Source organism: Artemia sp. Qi Xiang Cuo, chromosome 12 (assembly GCF_049724085.1).
Source record: "Artemia sp. Qi Xiang Cuo chromosome 12, ASM4972408v1, whole genome shotgun sequence".
Taxonomy (NCBI): Eukaryota; Metazoa; Arthropoda; class Branchiopoda; order Anostraca; family Artemiidae; genus Artemia; species Artemia sp. Qi Xiang Cuo.
Genome location: NC_142805.1, coordinates 63,575,267 through 63,596,205, shown reverse-complemented (window position 1 = coordinate 63,596,205; position 20,939 = coordinate 63,575,267). Strand labels below are relative to the sequence as shown.

At 37.1% G+C, this 20,939-nt stretch overlaps 2 protein-coding genes across 6 annotated transcripts in view; both read right to left on the bottom strand.

Annotated features, from left to right (window-relative positions):
* LOC148946394 (guanylate kinase-like) overlaps positions 1-8,633 on the bottom strand; it is a 54,122-nt gene extending 45,489 nt beyond the window's left edge. For 2 of the 4 annotated variants that reach the window (XM_089098437.1, XM_089098435.1), the window contains exon 1: positions 8,341-8,423. The gene's annotated coding sequence lies outside the window, so the exon portion shown is untranslated. Of the gene's footprint in view, positions 1-8,340; positions 8,469-8,618 lie in introns of those variants that run through there. The other 2 variants (XM_089098436.1, XM_089098438.1) reach the window with 2 other exon arrangements.
* Positions 8,634-14,335: 5,702 nt separating this feature from the next.
* The window catches only part of Brd7-9 (Bromodomain containing 7/9), a 220,850-nt gene continuing 214,246 nt past the window's right edge, over positions 14,336-20,939 (bottom strand). For both annotated transcript variants that reach the window (XM_089098433.1, XM_089098434.1), the window contains exons 10-11: positions 17,924-18,082; positions 14,336-14,665 (exon numbers count right to left, since the gene is read on the bottom strand). In XM_089098433.1, coding sequence (XP_088954559.1) covers positions 14,427-14,665; positions 17,924-18,082 — 398 coding nt within the window. In that variant the 3' untranslated portion in view covers positions 14,336-14,426. The remainder of the gene's footprint in view (positions 14,666-17,923; positions 18,083-20,939) is intronic.

Sequence of the window (20,939 nt, the reverse complement as noted above, 5' to 3'; positions counted from 1 at the left end):
ATGAATAATTTAGGTGTGTCAACATGTCAAGAAAGATATAATTGTCAAAAATGAACAAAACGTGAAATTATTTATATGTAAACAAGCTATATCTTTCTTTGTTGCAGGTTATGGACCCATGTGAAGGTACTAGCTTGGGAAGCAGGATAAAAGAAGTGGACGAGTACCAACAAACAAGAAGAAAGCAGAAAGAGCAAATTACTCTGGAAAAAGCCTTGGCAATAGTTCTGTGTCCTGATTGAGATATTTTGGACAATGAGCTTTTTGGCAAAGACAGTAATGAAGATGCCAACAAGAGTGCATCAGCTGCTTCATCTAAGTTTACTAAGACAGAGGGTGAATTAGAACCAGTCATCAAAGAGCTGATTGCTAGCAGTCAGTTGGAGATAGAAGGTGATGAGGAAGAAATGCCACTTGCAGCTCTGCTCTTGAAGGAAATGGCTCAGGATGCAGATACTTCTGACCCAGCATCCTCATCAATTCAGTAACTCCTACTGTAGGATTTTCAAGGCCTTTGGATGGACAGCCAAGTATTAGGAACTCCCCCAAATGGTGGAAATCCCTTTTTATTCCTCCTGCTGACAACAAGTGGAAGGGAAATTGCATACTTGACCCTGCCTGGCATGGCGAGTCTCTGCTCTTCTTCTTTGGTCTTCTTTTTGACAATGATCTGATATCTCATACCTGTCAGCAATGTAATATGTATGCAATGCAGAAAGAAGGCAGAATGCTAAACTTAAATGAAGAGGAACTTCTAGTTTTCATTGGTATATTAATGATGTCAGGAAAAGTGAAAGCTCCATTGTATAGACTCTACTGGTAAAACTCTCTGAGATACCAGCCAATTGCAATGGCCATATGTAGAGACTATTTTGAGGAAATCAAGAGGTTCGTGCAGTTCAATGACAACACTAAGCAGCCTCCAGCAAACCACCCTTCTCATGACAAACTCTATAAGTTTTGACCTGTTATCAAGATGGTCAGAAAGAACTGTCTAAGAATCCCCCAGGAAGAACATCAGGGTGTAGATGAACAAATAATTCCCACCACAGCTAGAATTTCACTAAAACAATACAACACAAAAAATCCACATATGTGGGGCTATAAAGTAATTTTGCAAGCTGGAGAAGGTAGTTTCATTTATGATTTTGAGGTATATACAGGAAAGGGAACTGTCAGAACCTCTGAACTTCGAGTATTCAGTCTTCTGGTTTCATGGCAAGGCTTGCAGGGCATACTCCCAAAAAAGAGAATTACAAGCTATTTTATGATAACTGGTTCTCGTCCCTGGCCCTTGCTCAGCTCATGAAAGATGAAGGTATTCAAACACTTGCAACTGTTTGCACAAACAGGCTGAAAGGACTTGCTTTAGAAGAAGACATGTGTCTAAAGCACTGCAGTCAAGGGTTGTATGACTGAAGGGAAATGAGTCCAGCTGCATAGCAATAAAATGGTTCAACAACAAGCCAGTTCATATTCTGTCATCCTACACTGGGATTGATCCAATTGACACATGCAAGCAGTGGCAGGTATCTTCTAAGACACAAGCTGATGTTTCCAGACCCTTTGCAATCAAAGAACACAACAGACTCATGGGTCAATTAGATTTATGTGATGTGCTTCTGGAGTTATATAGGATTGATTTCAAGTTGAAGAAATGGTAAATGCAGATGTTCTTCTACCTTGTTGGTCTTAGCATCATGAATGGATGGCTACTATACCAGCAATTGTGGAAGGAGGCAGGAACACAAAAGGTGCCCACTTTGCTTGAGTTCAAGTCTGACTTGGCTATTGGGCTGACCACCAGGGCTCAAACCCCAAAACATGGTGGGCAAACTTCTATGAAGTTTTGGTAAGAACCAAAGGCTAGACTTGCTACCTGCTGTCTCTGTCAGATTTGATGATCAGAGCCACTATCCTACATGGCAAGCACAGAAGATTTGTTGCCAACAGTGTGTCTATGCTCATACTAGGGTGAAATGCACAAAGTGTGAAATAGGACTATGTTTCACTCCTCAAAGAAACTGCTTCATAGATTGGCATAAAAAAAATAATGAGTATAACTGCCAGATGGTTCCAAATGGCACCAAAGTGCTATTTCATTTCTGATGTGAAATAAGTTTTTCATCTTATTTTTGTCATAAACATTAGTTCTCAAGTATTGTCTGAATTTTATTGCATGTATTTCATAATTCAGGCATGACAGGGTTAAGGTAAAATGTTGTGGTAAAATTCTACTTTAACTACTTTTGGCTATCTTGGAAAGGGGTTAGGTTAGGAGAATGAAACTTTCAGGTATGGGTCTGCAGGCTAAAATATGTCCTGGGAAGGTATTTTGAAGTATCTACCTCCACTTCTTGTCCCTCTAGAGGGTCCTGAAATTTACCTACATGGCATGTCTATACTGGACATCCACCACATGGCTAATATGGGAGTAAATTTCATTTGTAATGCAAATGGATGTCATATTTAGATTGAGGATGCAATTCTAGGCATATATTTGTACATTAGGGGGTTGGGGGTATATATTCTGTGAATATATAGGTTCTAAGAAATTCATGATTTTCTTAGAAAAACTAGAAAAACAAGGAAAGAAGTGAAGATAAATGCTCTGCCCCTGCAAAATGTGTTATCTAGGATTATTCTGCATATTATGTAGTAAGAATTGTTTTCTTAATAGGGTGAACTTGGGTAAGTCCAACACCGGGGTAACTCTGTCACCCCTGTCTTATCTGATTCGAGGAGGGGCATCTGTGCTGACCATAAGGTGGGTAGTAATTTTAAATGATAGTGCGGAAACTTAAGGAAAGGATGGAATGACTGTAAATAGCTTATGAGTTAATTGGATATTTGAGGAATTTACTGTAATTTATTAGTATTTTATCCTCAAGCCAGTCAGTAGATACAAGGGGTGTAGGACTTACCCCAGAAAAAACCCCGTTCGGGGTAACTCTAGTATGTCGGACTTGCCCTGTACAGGGTAAATTCCGACAGGGGGGGCCGGACTTACCCCGTGTATACGATTTGCTAGTCTTTTGCAGTTCTATCCTAGATCTCAGTGAATTGTATTTGTCAACTATTCATAATGTTAACAATTCTCAATCCCAATAACAGTGAGTCCACTGTACACGTTGTTTTTAAGCTGTTTTATTTGAGATATATTTTAAAAGATAGGCTAGTAGATTTGATATGTAAAGCTTTTCCATGTCATCTATCTAATAGCATCCAGATTATTCGCTTTCTGGAAAAATGGGATGGAAATCTGGGAATGTAGACAAGCACTTCCGTCCCATTTTTCCGTTTTCGGGGCAGGAAGACCAGAGGGTCAGAAAATGGAAAAATGGGACGGAAAATGAAAGTGTGGACTGCTTTTCCGAAAAAATGCCAGAAGAAGGAGACGATTAGACAGGATAAGTGGAAAATAAAAATTTTTTTTTTAATGTGGTTTAGAACAAAAAAAAGGGTAAATTCTCTAACTGAGGCTCTAAAATTGTTTTCTGTAGATTTTGGCTAATGAAAAACCTTGATGAGGATATCTGATAAACTTGTACAGATATTTAAAAAAAAAAACGTTAAGTCTGGACAGCTTTTCCTGCTTCCAATTTTCCGTCCCATTTTTCCAGAAAACAGATAGTCTGGACGCGCTATAAGCTTGAATTTGTCAATATGGCTTGTTGTTTCTTATACACTAGCTACGCTTTACTATTGTTACTATAAACCTGCATTTTTTCCAGATGCCACGCAAGTACAACCAAAAAACCAACAAGGGGGCAGGAGGACGATATACTGCTGAACAGCTTAAACAAGCCAAAGATGAAGTTCTATCATGTCGAATGTCTTTTAAAAAAAACTGCGAAATTTTACAACATACCGAGGACAACACTAATGGACCAGACGAAGAAGCAAAGGACTTTCCCCGAATTGCCTGCTGTTACTCTCGGGAGAGCTCCAGACCTACCTCCTGATGTTGAGCAGAGTATGGCAAATTTGCTGAAGGTCACAGAAAAGTGGGGCATGGGGCTTACCAAACAACAGTTCCAAGACGAAGTGCAAAAATATGTCAGCATGAACAAAATCAGTACTCGTTTCACGAACAACCGGCCAGGTGAGGACTGGTGGCTTGGGTTTAAGAAAAGAAACAACATCTCGCTTAAGAAACCTGAGCGTCTTGAAAACCTGAGGGCTGTGCAACAAGCAGATCCTTTTATAATTCTAGGATTTTATGACCTGCTACAAAAAACAGCAGAAGAGCTTGACATCTTAGACAAACCAGAATGTTGGTTCAACTTGGACAAAAATTCGTTTTGTCGCGATCCTGGTAGCCTTAAAATCCCTGGCGCGAAAGGATCCCCAGCAACGCGGCGAACTGGTGGCAATGGGCGTGATAACACAACTGTGCTCGCATGTTTTAATGCATCAGGTGAGAAGCTGCCACCACTGGTAGTCTTCTCGGGAAAAAACACTTGGAGTTCATGGCTACCCATTCAGGACCATCCAGATGCATGTTATTCAGCTACTAAGAAAGGATGGATGACTGCGGACCTTTTCTATAACTGGTTTAAAGATGTTTTCCTGCCTCAGGTGAAAGAAAAAGCACTTCTTATTCTTGATGGCAATGGCTCCCATTTATCCTTGGCTCTTGTGAAGCTCACTTAAGAGAAGAACATTACCATCCTCAAGTTGCCAGCCCATGCAACCCATGTTCTGCAGCCCCTTGACAGGGTTATTTTCAAAGGGCTGAAATCATCCTATGAGCAGAAGCTCATGAACTGGCAACGAGCACACCCAGGTGACGTCTTGTCATGACCAGGCCTTGTGAAAATTTTATGTCAGATCTGGGAGACTTACCTTACCCCTTCACTGATTCAAAAATCATTTCAAGCAACAGGAATTTACAATTCTGCTATTCCTGTGCATATCAACTGTGACGTGGTCGACAACGCAAAGTTTGATCCAGCCAAGTTCAAACAATATGTTGAGAGTAAGAAATCAGAGACTCAGAATTTAACAAGAGTGACTACCAGGGTGAATACTGCAACTGAACAGATTATCATTTTGGTGTTGGTTAGTCCAAAGAAGAATCATACTCATGACAAATCCTTTGAAGAACTTCTCTTGGACTCAGTACGTCACCCTTCTCTTGATGCCTCAGCATCCAGGACATCCGGTAGGCAGAGAGTTGCCCGGGAAGCTGAAGTAATCACATCTGCAGAGGCTTTGAGAGTGCTTGAACAAAGAGAGAAAGAGAAAAAAGAAAAGCTAGAGAACAAAAAAGGGAAAGTAAAAAAGAACACGCTCAAGCCAAAAAAGAAAAAGAAAGATGATCTTTCCAGTGAAGACTCTGACATTGATGTCTCATTGGGTTCCTCAACTGACAAAATGGATATCCACGATACTGTTGGCAGTGAGCATGAAAAGGAGGAGGAAAAGAAGCTAAACATACAGCTAAATGAGTACTATGCTGTAGCGTACAATACCAAACAAGATCAACAAGGCTGGTATATCGGAAGGGTGCTTGATTTTCCCGATGAAAATCTTGTTTGTATAAAATATCTTTGCTGCCTGAGCCTAGCCAACTATTCATATGATTGGCCAAAAAAAGATGACATTGACAAAGTCAAAGAAAACTACATCTTTGCCAGACCATTGAGGCTCTCTGGAGCTGGTCCCTTCACTCTACCACCATTCCAAATTCGGCACATCATCAGCCTGTACAAGAAGCACACTAGTGCCTGCAAGTGATCAAAAGTTTGCTTTCTCAAATCTCTCTGATACTAATTGAAACTGCTTTTTTTTATCCTATTATTTGAAGTATGTTGTTACCTTTTTCATATTTAAACTAAAAAATTTGAAAAAATACCTTTCTCAGAGACTTCTCCTATGTACAGGGTAAAACCAGCACTGTCGGAGTTACCCCATGATAAGCAGAAAGCTGATGTTCCACTGTGGCACATACAAACCATTAACGAGAGTTTTTGGTTTTTCCGTACATAGAGGGACCCTCTATTATGGCCTAGTGTGAAATAATTTTTATCTCTACATACATAAGATTTACCTCGGAGGTGCCGGATTTATCCCAGACTCAGGGTATGTTTGGCCTCCCTGAGATGGGTTACTTTGGTGTAGCAAATCATGGAAACAACAAAACTCGGGGGCTTTCTGGATTGTGCGGAATATTACTAGTATGATCAAGAGCAACATCAAATAGTTTTTATTGTGGCAGAAACTCCAAAACAATCTTGGGACCACATTAAGCTGAAAAAAACTCAATAAAGGGCTGGACTTATCCCAGTTCACCCTATGTTTCCTTGTGTCCAGCAGGAATCCTAGTCTTAAAATACTAGTTGGCCAGTTTAAAGATTTGTATATATACACACTGTCAACTTAGCCATCTGGTGGTATCCTGTCTATACCTATTGAAAATTTGACAAAACAACATTTTACCCTAATTTTCAGTTAGCCCTTTTGGTTTCTTTTTCTCTGGCTTTAGTTAAGCTGCAATTCTTGTTATTTGAGTAGAATTTCAAGCCTACAATTTTGTTTTAGGCCACATCATTTAAGCAGAAAATTTATTTTGCAAGGTTTCACTTTTATAACACTCATATTTTTAAAGATCATCAAAGGTCAGAACCCTCTAAATGGAGAAGCAGTGGAGGTAGGTACTTCAAAATACCTTACCAGGACATACTTTAATATCTGGACCCCTCACTGAAAGTTTCATTTTCCTACCCTAGGCTAACCCCTTTCCAAGATAGCCAATAGTAGCTGAAGCAGAATTTTACCAATGTTGTTATGCCAAATTTTCAATAGGTAAGGACCTGTCATGTAGGCAAATTTCAGGACCCTCTAGAGAGAGGAGTGCAGGCAGGTACTTCAAAATACCTTCCCAGGACATATTTTAGCCTGCAGACCCATACCTAAAAGTTTTGGTAAATTTTTCCCAAATCATATTATTGAGTTAGCCTATGAATAAAGTAAACATACCACTCAATGCATTTTTTATACTCTTTCCAAATATAATAATCATTTTTATTGGAAATGAATTTTACCCCCACCCCTATTTATACCAATTCAGGGTATATATTTGCACTATAGGGGGGTGGGGGTAAATTTTAGGTAAATTTCTACCAAATCATATTATTGAGTTAGGAATAAAGTGAATACACCATCTGATGCCGTTTTTTATGCTGATTACGAATATAGTAATCATTTCCGTCAGTAATGAATTTTAGCCCCCCTCCCCTATATATGCCAATTCAGGGTTAGGTTGTAGAAATATATAGGCCTACCCTGAATTGGTATATATAGGGGGGGAGAGGCTAAAATTCAAATTTTAGGTAAATTTCTACCAAATCATGGTTAGGAATAAAGTGAATACACCATTCAATGCCTTTTTTTATGCTGATTACAAATATAATAATCATTTCTATCAGAAATGAATTCCAGCCCCCCCTCCTATATATGCCAATTCAGGGTTAGGTTAGGTATAGCCTATATAGGGGGGGGGGCTGAAATTCATTTCCGATTGAAATGCTTATTATATTTGTAATCAGCATAAAAAAAGGCATTGAATGGTGCATTCACTTTATTCCTAACTCAATAATATGATTTTGTAGAACCTTACCAAAAAGGCATTAAGTGGTATATTCACTTTATGCATAAGTCAATAATATGATTAGGTAGAAATTTACCAAATTTTATTTCTGATGTGAACGCAATGTAAGATTAAACTTTTCCCTCACCCTCCTAATGAGCAAATATAGGTCAATATCTACCAAATCATATTATTGAGTTAGGCTAGGACTAAAGTGAATGCACCATTCAATGCCTTTTTTTATGCTGATTATGAATATAATAAGCATTTCTATTGGAAATGAATTTCAACCCCCTATATATGCCAATTCAGGGTTAGGTTAGGTATAGCCTATAAAGGGGGGGGGGGCTGAAATTCATTTCTGATAGAAATGCTTATTATATTCGTAATCAGCATAAAAAAAGGCATCAAATGGTGTATTCACTTTATTCCTAACTCAATAGTATGATTTGGTAGACATTGACCCAAATATATACCCTGCAAAAATGATTATTATATTTGTGAAGAGCATAAAAAAAGGCATCAAGTGGTATATTCACTTTATTTGTAAGTCAATGATATGATTTGGTAAAAATTTACCAAAGTTTCATTTCCTAACTTAACCCCTTTACAAGATAGCCAAAAGTAGAATTTTACCCAAGAACCCCCTCAACTTTAGGCTACCTAGTAGCCTACTTCACTTAGCATAACCTAAGATACACTTAGCTTCCTCCTTCTGTTGTAACCAAATCAAAATTTGTATTTACCTTTGAATTGGATGATTTAATAGAACAAGTGAAGTGCTTCTTTTAGGAAATTAAATTTCACAAGAATGTTGTGACTCACTAATCTCCCATTCAAATTCATCAGTTTGTCAAGTCACAGACGCCAATAGAACAAAATATACCCATAAATCCGAGATAAGCCCATATAAGAAAAAGCCCATATAAGGTGTTAAACAAATGTGAAAACTAAATTACAGGTTAATTGCAGAAAAAAAATCCCAGGTGTAAGAAAATTACTGTAAACACCAAAGCAGGTTTACCAATAGTCATCAGAAATTTAGCAAAAATATCCCCCTGGTCAGCAATAGCATAGAGATAGAGGCAGGCTTAAATAAAATCTGTTTTGCGTTCTATTTTTTTATTAGCTCCGTCTCGCGGCATGATTAAGCTTTTAAACTATGTTTTATTATCTGAAACTGTTTTGTTTTTATAGTATGCACATTTCTACTGCTTTGATGTTACCATATTATATTGGTGAGTGGGGCCACTTTAAAATGTCACGGCCAATGGAGCGAAAGTTTTTGCCCAAAAGCTAAATGGCTTTTTTTACTTGCTAAAATTAAAGAAACATATACATGTATATAGAGTCAAAAAATAATTTTATACAACTTTAGCGCAAATTGCCCTATCTGAAATGCCAAATTTTCTCAATCCTTTTTGTTTCTTGGGCTTAAATCATTTTGAAAAAAATATATATACTTGAAAATTTCTTGGAAAAACAAAAGCAATTTACTCTGGCATAGGGTATTTTCCTTGTCCCTATCCCCGAAAAGGATACCTAGCTTCCGTGGCGTTGTAGTGGACATTTCATGAAATGGCCTAATCATGACAGCAAACAGGGCTAGACGGTGACCTTGATAAGTGGCAACCGTAAAAGACTATAACCTTATAAAAGATATAGTACTGCATTTATTTTACTGCATTTCGTTAATGGACAATTCTTCAGCGTTTTGTTTGTTTAGACAGGCTTTTTTGGCTGAATAATTTCTTCATAGACATTTTATTTGTAACAGTTGCTCCCCTGTCATAACATAATATTTGAAGGCATGCATATATCACGAATCGGGGTTAATATGCTTCAAAATTCTCATGTAAGACGTCAATTTTTATTAATGGCATGGCATCCCCAAGTGCAAAAAAAAGTGCCCAACTTGGACCGAGGCTTTTATAAAGTTGTCTTTCGGTTCCGTGGACGTCTTGCTGTAAAAGTCTAAGCTAACTAAAGCACTTTGTCTAAACTTTAGAAAAAGTCATCAGTCTCTGACCTACACTAGTAGGACTCATTGTTTTTTTTAAGGCCCTAACGCTTTAAATGATTTAAATAACATGAAAATTATGACATTGATGAGACAACAATCCCATTAAAATTTTGACAGATGAATTCGGATGTTTAGAAATAATTTGTTAGGAGTTTCATGGATCGTCCCTCAGGAAAACAAAGTACGAAATTAGATGATATAGTATTTATGTACTCAGGCAGGAAGAATGGGGTATATACAGGGAGTATTAAATAATACTCCCTGGGGAGTATAGACTATACTCCCAGGGAGTATAGTCTTGCTTAAGCTGGTAAGGTATTAATAATAAAATTCTAGTTACTTACTTGCTCACTATTTTGCCACTTACTGTGTGAAATAGGCACGTTGTGCGTCTTTATGGTGCAGCAGGTTCTCCCTTGAAATTGAAGAAGCCAGGATGCTTGTTTTCACTTGGGTCCAAATCATAGTCACGTCCATGTTTAATTATCGGTAAATATTTTTCTTTGTTATTTTTTTTTTTTTTGAGCATACTTTAGCAACATCAAAACCGTTGAACGTTCCAGCTGCTGCCATAGTGTAAGCACCCAAATCTTCCCAAACAAGCCAATCCCCAACCTCTAGTAAAGGGTAATCAACACTTTGTGCCACACAGTCAAGACCATCACACGTTGGCCCCCAGATGGAACATTTATAGAGGGGGAATATATATTACTGTGTGAAATGGACACGTTGTGGTCTTTATGGTGCAGCAGGTGAATAATATATTATAGACAAGAAGGGTATGTTAAATGACAGGACGCACTTGCCCAGCATGACCTGTGTGGGGTCATTAGCGGTATGTTAACGCATACTATGGAAATAAACTATGTTTTCTATGTGCGGACGTTGTGGACGTTATAGACACGTTGTGGGTCTTTATGGGGCAGCAGGTCCTCCCTTGAAATTGAGCAAGTCAGGATGCTAGTTTTCACTTGGGCCCGCAATTATCGGTAAATATTTTTTATTATTATTATTTTTATTTTAGTTACTCCAGTATTTACACATATAGTACAGTGGGTTAAAATAGATTATTATTATAAACAAAAAGTGCAAGGTATCAGTTATAGTGGCATACAACCCTGTAGTCGACTGACAGAGATAGTAGCGTCTCAAATGAATTTAAGTATAGTAACAGGAACAAATAGACAATGTCCTAAGTAGAAATATGATACATTTATTAGGGACTTTTGTGTCCCCGTTTGAACAAATAGGGATATATAGTACGTTACCTTAGGTAAATTTAATGTAGGGAAAGAAAATAGCAATGGTGATAAGACTAGGTGGCTATTCACACGGGGCCTAGTCGTAGTCTCGACTACGACTTGGCAAAACTTTCCGCTCACACAGGTCTCAGAGTCTCAGTACCAGGCGTAATAATAGTTCAATTCGGATCAACTCACCGGCAACCAAGCCTAGGTTTCAACCAATTACATTGGATTAGCGACAAGAAAATTTGACAGGAATGGAGGATGGGCAAATGATAGAGATACTGAATGGCATAAGGATTGATTTTTTTTAAAGAACTTATTGTGCATGTAGAGAACAGAAGGTTTTCTGTATGATAAAACAGAGAAAAAGTACAAGAATGCTTCGGTGAAATAAAATGCATGGAAGGTGACTGGGAGGTTACTTGGTATAAAGTAACATCCAGGCCTTTATTAATTGCATTTTCAAATACCACTTGGGATGCTCATTTAGTAAAGCCAAGACAGATAGTCTCAGTAAAAGGGCAAAGCTGACATAACCTTTTTTAAGAATTGTGTAAAAATGATGTCATTTCACTTGTTGATAGATTCCAGTCAAATTTCTTCCCACTAATCTTCGATGTAATTGGTTAAAACCTAGTCTTAGTTCCTGGTGATTTGATCCAAATTGAACTGTTAATACGCTGGAACTGAAACCCGTGTGAACGGGAAGTTTTTTGTCAAGTCATAATCACGACTACGACTAATCCCCGTGTGAATGGCCCCTAACACAATTTATAGGCGCAAATAATGTTCTACGGCAAATACCAAACCGACATTTGGCAAAAAACAGGCATTTCTGACCAAATTCTAATACGGCGTTTGGTCATAAAATGATCCGTAGTTTAACAAAGTGCTTACATGATGATAAGATGGCTAACCCTATTGATAATGTTATTTTAATTGTAGGCTGGAAGGACTGATATTGGGCGTTATAGGGGTGCTACGCATTATTGATTTCTTTTTGAAGATTCGTCTTTTCAACAGCAATTTCGCGACAGAACTTATTTACACCGCAAAAACATGACACATGAATCAAGAACAAGAGAAGAGAAATATACCAATATAAAATATAGTAGATTGTATATACGGTATTAGACGCTATTGAATTTAAAAGAGGGATCTAATATGTTTCTTTCACACAAGTCTTTTTAGGGTGTTTTTTCTAAGTGATTTTTTTTTTTGGAATTGAGAAAAATTGGAAAGATAAGACCGTGGGCAAATATTTATTTGGTTGATGCTTTTAGACCAACTACAGAATTGTCAGAAGCGCAACCAACCATATTCAAGATCAGTATCACCGTGATGATGAGTGCCATAAAATACCAATGCTATATAAAATCAATACTTCTCAACGAAAAAAATAATTTTATTCGCACTGAAAATCTTGTCCTAAATAGTACCATATTGGTAACGACAGTGGAAAAGTGGGGACGAGATAAATCAAAACGCACCACCTAGGGGCACGAATCGCGTCAATGATCACCACTGAAACCAGAGCCACTACTGACAAACAATCGCAGGACTAGGCCATCTGAACCCTAAAGATCGGCACACGCTTCTTTTCTGTCACCCACTGACCAGTCATTCACTCTTTTGTTTTTGTAATGATGTTTCCAATTCCTTTGAACTTTCCTTAAAACTACCCTGTTTTAAATACTTTATTTTGTCCTAGCTAGACAGTCAAGAGTACAATTTTCAGTAACTCATTAGCCTTCATCTGTAATCCTTTGCCCAAAATTAATCCTTCTTCATGGAAGAATGAGTTTCCTTTTCACGCAAAGCAGAAAATCCTTTTCTAAATATTACTAAATTGGTGACAAATGTGGAAAACTGGGGGGAGAGGAGGCGAGGATAAGTGAGAACTCACTACCTTGGGGTACGGATCGCGTCAACAATCAATACTGAAACTGCAACTAAAACCAATAAATCATCAGAGCACCAGGCCATCTAAGGCCTAAACAGCCGCACGTGCTTCTTTTCCACCACACACTGCCCAGTGCTTCAATCCTTATTTTTCGCAATGATGTTTCCAACTCCTTAAAATATTTTCTTGTAATCAAACTACTATAACCGCTTTGTTTGGCCCAAGCTGGATGGCTAAAAAGCACAATTCTTGGTAAGCTATTTTTGGAATCATGTTTGACGGGATAGCTCGTTATAGTTTTAAGGAATTGAATTTTATTATGGTAGTTGTTTGTTGGTTAAAATGTTGGACCTTATTTTGTTTTTTATTTTTTTCTTGGTTTGCATATTTAAAGTTGTATTTTGCTCCTCGTGATGTGTTTGTAGACTGTATTTTGTGTAGCAAGGGCCCGCAGGCTTTTCGCAATAGATCTTGTCTTGTAGTGCTTCATCTGGAAAATGTTAACTAACCATCTAAAATTTCGTTCATTATAACCCTAATGCATAGGATCAAAGCAGATTTTACGTAAAACGTACTGTTTGATATACAATCACTCAAATAAGTACTGACAACTACCCAAAGCTAATTTCTATCAAACAAACTAACCCATCTTCTTTAACTTCTTGAAGCTTAATAACCATAGTAATAAGGACAGAAGTTTTAGTCGACAGCGACTAAAACTTAGCAAAATTGTCAACTGTTCAATTTCCAAAAATAGACTGATAGACCCACTTCAGAGGAAAAGCAAGAGTGATACATCCTAACCTCTTGAGAGGAGAAGTGAGAGTGATACGTAACCTCATGAGAGGAGATGTGAGAGTGAGACAGATTTTTTTTCTTTTGTGATAGGAAAGAACACGCAGCTACCTTATGCATTTAATGTCAAACTATTCATTTTGTAGGTAGCCAGGGTCAATAAACCATTATAATAGACGAGGACTACACTGGGTATCTTCGAGGGTATATCTGGGTATAATAGACGAGGACTAAACTGGGTATCTTACTCCATCTGATCTCACTAGAAGGGGCTGGGAAACAAATAATTGGGAATCAAATGCTAGTACTATTCTGTGTTAATCATGCTTGGTTCAAAAGAGGCATTCACAAGTGCCAGCGAGGACGACCTGTCAAAAACCTGCAATGTTTGGATAGGTAATAAAAGGCCTTAGACCTTACTGGTTCAGGACACGTGCGGAATCTTAGATAAAATAAATGTGATGGTAATGATGATGATAAAGATCAAAAATTTTAAAATTACTTCTTAAGTTTCCAGAAAATTGCTACAATTTCTATAGCATATTTGGTATGCATAATTTACAGCAAGTAGTTTTGTTAAAACTTCACTACCCTTTAATACATACTTGAACTAAAATGAAATTATTATAACGAGGCAATTTTTTGAATCTAGACTTTGAGAATTGAATCTTTTTTTTTAATACACAGTACATTATGGACTTTTATTAGTATGTGTATAAGAAAAAAAATTCTTAACGTTCACTGACTTAATTAAAAATTTACCCATAATAATATCCTTATATCAGCTCATACATAATTTATAGAAATTACAATATACAAAAGCTACGGGTACAATTAATAAAAACGATAAAATGCAAAATAAATTTAAGAGAATATTTCGTTGAGAATCTGACCCGCGCTTGGATTATTTACTAGCGATTCTTCTTCTAAAATTTTTTCCAATTCACGGTCCAGGTTTGTCTTCGAATCAGATGTCATAGCATGTCTTCCTTTGGATGGTACAACTTCAATACCCATTGCCTTCCTTATTCCTTGGACCGATACAGCCTTATCCGGGTTAGTTGATTTTATAACTTGAGTTAGACTATCAGTTATATTTTCAGCTGAAAAAGGAAGGATATAACAGCTTTTGAATGTTCGGAAATGAGTGGATCAGAAGAAAAATAACAGAATTTATAATTCAACCCAGAATTGTTTTCATTTATGCAGCATCATTGTAGATTGATATGGCTTTATCCGGGGTAGTTGATTTTGTAACTATTTTCTAAGGTATTAGAAATATTTTTAGCTGAAAGAAAAGAGCAATCCAGAAGTATAATATTGTTAACTTTAGAGCTATTTTTTATATAAAAACAAACATAAGATAATATTTTAGACCGATTGGGCCAGATATGATAGTAAGAAAAATCAAAAGAAGCCTTACTTTTTACATATTGGCCTAATCCAGAAGATCCAATTGGGCAGGAGGGAGGAGGGCAAAATTGGGCCTGTGCCCTCTAGATCTTTCCATCCTCCCCCTAGACTTTGAAAAATATTTTTTTGGGGTATTTTCATTGAAAAAAAACAACACAACAAAAATTATTTTAAATATTGAAAAATATATATATCCCCGCCCCCTTCCCAATTTTCGTTACTTGACGCCATTGGTCTGATCTTATTTGTCTCTTTTGATATTTTTCTTAATGGTAATTAACTGCTTTCAAATGTTTGCAAATAAACAACTCAGAAGAAAAAATAACAAACTGGTAATTTTAATTCAGAACTGTTTTTATTGGTATGGAAAGTTAATTTTACAGCTAGAGCTACTGCACTGTGATTAATCGAAGAAAGGAATCTGGAAACGACAATCGGGTCTATGGCCAGTAAAAGGAAACGGAAGACAACAAAAATCGAACTGATATTTTGCCCGAAGGCGTCTTAAGCATAGAAAAAAACAGACAAAAATCAAAAAGCAATTAGAATCTAAAACTAAAATAATATAAAGTAACTGGATTATAAATTTAAAATTCAAAATGGACTTAATTATTTCGTTGCGAAATAATCCTATGATTAGCCTTAGATGCTATCCATAACCTTTCACTATGATTAATATGGTAATTAATATGATTAATATGTATTAATATGGTTAATATGTTTAATGTATTAACATATTTAATATAAATTACTTAATATAACATATTAACTAATAAAATTATCTAATGTATTAATTTAATATATTATTTATCAATATAACTTATTTTTATATAAATTAATTAAAATAATTAATATATTAATTTGGTAATAATGATAATCAGAATTAATATTAATTATGATTTTACTACGACTAATATTTTCAGCTAGGTAGGTAGGTAGGTACAGGTTTATTCATAAATCTGTTTCGTAGCACTTGCTAAATTACACAGATTTTTACAAACTCAAACAAAAACAAACAAAAAAGAAAAAAACGAAAAAAAAACACAGGGTAAAAATATCAGCTCATGTTATACATTTTAAATAAGAGAAGATACAGCTACTTTCAAATAACTGTAAATGGGAAACTAAAAAACAAGGACGTACGCAGGGGGTGGTTAGGGTCTCGAGGCCCACTGAAATCCAATATTTTCATGAAATTTTTGGGCAATTATTCAAATTGTCCAATAAAGTTAATTTTCTTTATTACTGCCCCACCAACTTTTTTGTTTATTATTGTCCTCCTTGAACAGGGATTTTGTGTTTTTCTTCTTTTTAGAATTGGTAATAATGATCAAACAGCTGATTAAGTATATACAAATTAAACTGTATCAGAATAAGTCCCTGCATATGCATCAAGGATACGCAAATACCTCTTATTTGAACTATCCACTGTAAGCTCCTTTTTTGCAATGAAATTACAGACAATAGATTTCTATGATTGAATGTAAACCTTTCAATCAGAGAAGCGCACTTTTAGTTTTCTCTATAGATTTGTTCCAAAATAATGAGCTATTTCCATGACAAGTTCGTAAAAATAGCCCAACTTTTCACTCTAAGCTCTCATTTTTTCCATTTTTTTTTAAATGCGAAAAAATACATTTATGTTATTGAAGTGAATACCTTTCAATCAAGCGTAGTTGGAAGCGCAGTTATGATCTTCTTTATAGGAAAAGAAGCCACACAAATTCTGCTAAGTTCTGCAAATTCTGCTATAATTGCTAGATAGATCCGCTGTCTAAGGATTCTCCATCTTACGAGGCTCTTACAAAAAGTGCAGAGAATGCATCTCAATTTGTCTTAATTCACGTACAAGAAGATTAGAACAAATCATACCTTTTTTTCTTCTCTGAGCTCCTTTCTTGGCCGTATCCAGTAGAGCAGGGGGGGGGGGTTTGACCCCCTTTCCCCAAAAAATACATTGGTTTCAGTTTCTCTACTGATGATGATGACTATGTCATCGAAATATCTAGGACTTTTGTATGTATTTGTTTCACTATCTAATAAAAGGACTTATCCTTGTTTGGAACTCTTATTTGTTTCAGAAAATACATGTAAAAAATATTGTGCAAAAACAAACCTTGACAATTAGAACCCCCTCCTCCCTGAACAAAAACCTTTTATACGGCAGTGTCCTTATTATTAAACATGATTAAAAAAAAACCGAGCCTTCCTATCCTTCTTAACCAAATTCCAAACTTGTGACGGGAATTGCGGCAATAATAAGACAACTAAGAAAAATAGAATGGTGGTCTTTTTCAGTGTTTTCATTAGCATTTATACGAAGCTTCTACAAAAGTTACAGATAATGCATGAGATTTTAATTAATGCATGATTAATGCATTAATTAATGCATTTATTAATTAATACTTTTTTAATTAATGCATGAGATTTGAAGAAGAGGCCACACCTGCTTCCTCTGCTTCACTAATCTCCTTATTAGTACTCATAACACTATAGGTAACTATTCCTTCCTCATCGCTGAGGCAACAGCAATTCTGAGTCTGTAAATGGCATTGCCCCCATAATAAAATTAAGTAAAAAATACAAGCTTTTTTCAATTGAAAATTAGGAGCAACGTTAAAACTTAAAATGAATAGAAATTATTCTATACATGAGGGGGGCTGCCCCTCCTCAATCCCTCACTCTTTACGGTAAAGCTTGACTTTTTATCAAAATTGTTTAGGAACAAATGCTGAAAAACATGGGCCGTTGAGTGAAAGAAGATTTTGTTTTTCTATTTTTATAAAATTTCCGTTTTTTTGGAGTCCCAGGTACTTTTGGGCCTTATCACTCCTTAATTTCAGTTCATTACTACGATACTAGCACTTCTTATTTGATAGACAAAAAGACAAAAAAAAAAACAAAAAAAAACAGACAAAATTACCAAAAAGATAGGTAAAAACAATTACCTAGCACAAACTCGGTTTCTCCTGGCTTTTGCACATTGCTTAAATGGGCTGGCAAAGGGCAACTTAGTCTTTCTTTTTGTACCTTTTCCAGTTTGGCAAGCAGTCGTCCCGTTTCGTTTAATTTTGTTTGTATCGTTTTGCTTGACTTCACTTCATGCTCTAAAACAAAACACAATATTAAAGTAGAAACTACAAAAAAAATAATAATAAAAGAAAATAAAAAAAAGAAAGAAAAAAAAGCCCCCTTGACCCACCTTAGTCCTATTTATACCTGAAAACTATGATTTTCTAAGATATTCTTTCAGTTATTTCAAAAACCAAGAAGTTTTTATGGCAGTATCAAACTTTTGCCAGCATTGCCACATTAAACTGCAAAACTACGGTTTTCTTTTAGTTATTTTGAAATCAAGAGGTTTACATAGTAATATCGAATTTTCGTCAGTGTTGCCACGTTAAACCGCAAAAACTAACAAGCAAAACTAATTAGTTGAACTTGGCAACGCTTTCCGTTCGTAAAAACTCAAACCATAACAGTTTTTTTGCAAGGACAAATGTACCTTCAAACGGAAGCCAGGCTATCTTAAGGTCTTTGGTGGCACATGTTTTTAGCTTAATTTTTGCTGATACAATATTAAAGCACAGCGGCGGATCCAGGGGGGGGGCCCTGGCCCCCCCCCCAAAATTTTCTGGCGCCCTCTCATCCATCGTGCAAACGACCCTTTTTTGTGAATGATTCAACTAAGGCCGACGCTAAAAAAAAAAAAAATCGGATACGCCATCATTTTTTACTTTCTTTTTATCACATTATCTAAAGTTCAAATCCGACACTGCACGAATCATGATTATTGGGTTTATTTTTGGGACGTGCTAAACGAGCAAAACATTTTGTGAATGCTTACGAGAAACGCATGTCTTTGGGGAGTTGCGTGGGTGGTTAGATCCAACCGGCGGGTGGCTAGGCGCGAGCGACCCTGCCACTGCCTTCGGAGTATTTTTGCTCCGTGTGTTAGACCAGTTAGACGGAAACGAATTTAAAATTGATCTGAAAAAAAAATCAGGGCATGAATATAGAACAGAGAAGAAACAAAGAATGATGGCGGAAAGCCGTAAAGGATCGAGGGACATCTCTGATTATTTTGCCAAGAAACATCAGATTAAAGGTAAGCTTTTAAAGATAGAACAATAAGGAAGGAGTGTCGTTTAAAGTGGGTATCAACACTTCTAATTTCTAGCTTTAGCCCATTATCGGATAGCTTTCCTGATAAGGCTCATTCGTCAAGCTTCATCGCGTACCAGCTGCTTTTGTTGTTAAATATTGCATACGGTCCCTCTTGTACAGTGTTCTTCGTATGCAATTTGTCCGAAGCGTTTGACCTGATTTTTACCAGCCCACTCGTCTCGCCTGACGGTTATGATATTGGCTTAAAGCAGTATTTTTACCGACACACTGTGTCAGCTCTGAAATTATCTTTCAAATTCTTGCAGTTAAAGCTCTCTCTTTAGCCTTGGAAACTTCGGTGATAATTGTTTCGGGTTTCAGCTCTTGAAAAATATTTGTTAGCATATGTCGGGGATCGGTTCTTGGGGTTGCAAATTAAATTAGTGATGTTTAGGGTGGTATTTTATTTTAAAGTCCGGGTTTCCTAGAAATAGTTTTGGGGTATGAAAGTTCAAGATTGTTGGGGGAGTTTAAAGTTAATGTTGCTGATTCAGTTTATTTTCAAATTTAGTTCCAATTCTGCCTTCACCATGTTGAGAGTTAAATCAACTAAAGCAAGCCATTATACAAAGTGTATATACGTTTACAATAAATGTCTTGTGCATCCTTTAAAAGAGAAACTTTTTTTGTTAGATGTTGAGACGACGGCAACTTCTGATGCCCACTCTGAGTCGACGGTCGGAATGCACAAAAACGCATTCAGCCAGGAGAACGAACTGTCACCAACAACTCCGTCCACTTCACAGACGGCCTTCATAACAAACTTCGGCGAAACGACACACACTGATCAGCTGACTGAAGGATCAAGAAGCAGTACTCAAACCTTGGTGGTACATAGCCCAACATTGATTTCACAGTCCCCGCACCCGCAGCAGAATCAAAGCGCTATTTTTTTGCCTGAAACTGACTTCACGCCGTCGAATGACTTTGGTATTGCAGTAGCGCTGAAAGAGCGAAATCAGTTGTCTTCTGGCGAAATTATGTTTTTTATGAACGAAAGGTGGAAGCCGAAGAACCAATCTGATCTTCCAGTCTCGACACAAAAGAGAAAAGGTGACGAAGTCAAGCGTCGCTTGAATACCGAACATCTTGCCCGGTATCCTTGGCTCGCAGTGAGTCGTCATCCAGACCACGAAGGCCTTTGGTGCAGTGTTTGTGTTTTGATGAGGACCAACGAAAGCGGAGGAGGATGGTCGGCTTTATCTGGAGGTGGCGGAGGGCAAAAAATGGGAAAGTTGGTCTTGAAACCGCTAAAAGACTATTCGAAACTTACCGGGAAAGATGGTGCGCTGACAAACCATGCTGAAGCACAGTTTAACAAACACTGCCAGAAACAAGCTGCCGCGCTGCTAACAACGTTTCAGCGCGGTAGTCAAGATCAAGATATCAGGAATGCTCTGGACTGTGAAAGGGTCAAGCAAATACAGCAGAACCGTGCACTCTTGAGAAGCGTTGTTGAAACTGTCAAGCTTTGCGGGGCACAGAATATCCCCCTTCGTGGCCACCGTGATGATGGCAAACTTGATATCCAAGACTCTGATGTCATTACAGAAGTAAACGACGGGAATTTCCGCCACCTACTTCGGTATCAGATTCAGAGTGGAGACTCGCAACTTAAAAATTTACTTGAAAATGCACCGAGCAACGCCAAATATACGAGTAAACAGATCCAGAATGAACTGATTGGAACAATTGGGGAAATGATAAAAACCGAAGTAGTGAGAAAAGCAAACAAAGCAACGGTTTGGTGTCTTCTTGCGGACGAGTCAACAGACAGGCAGACCAGGGAGCTGATGG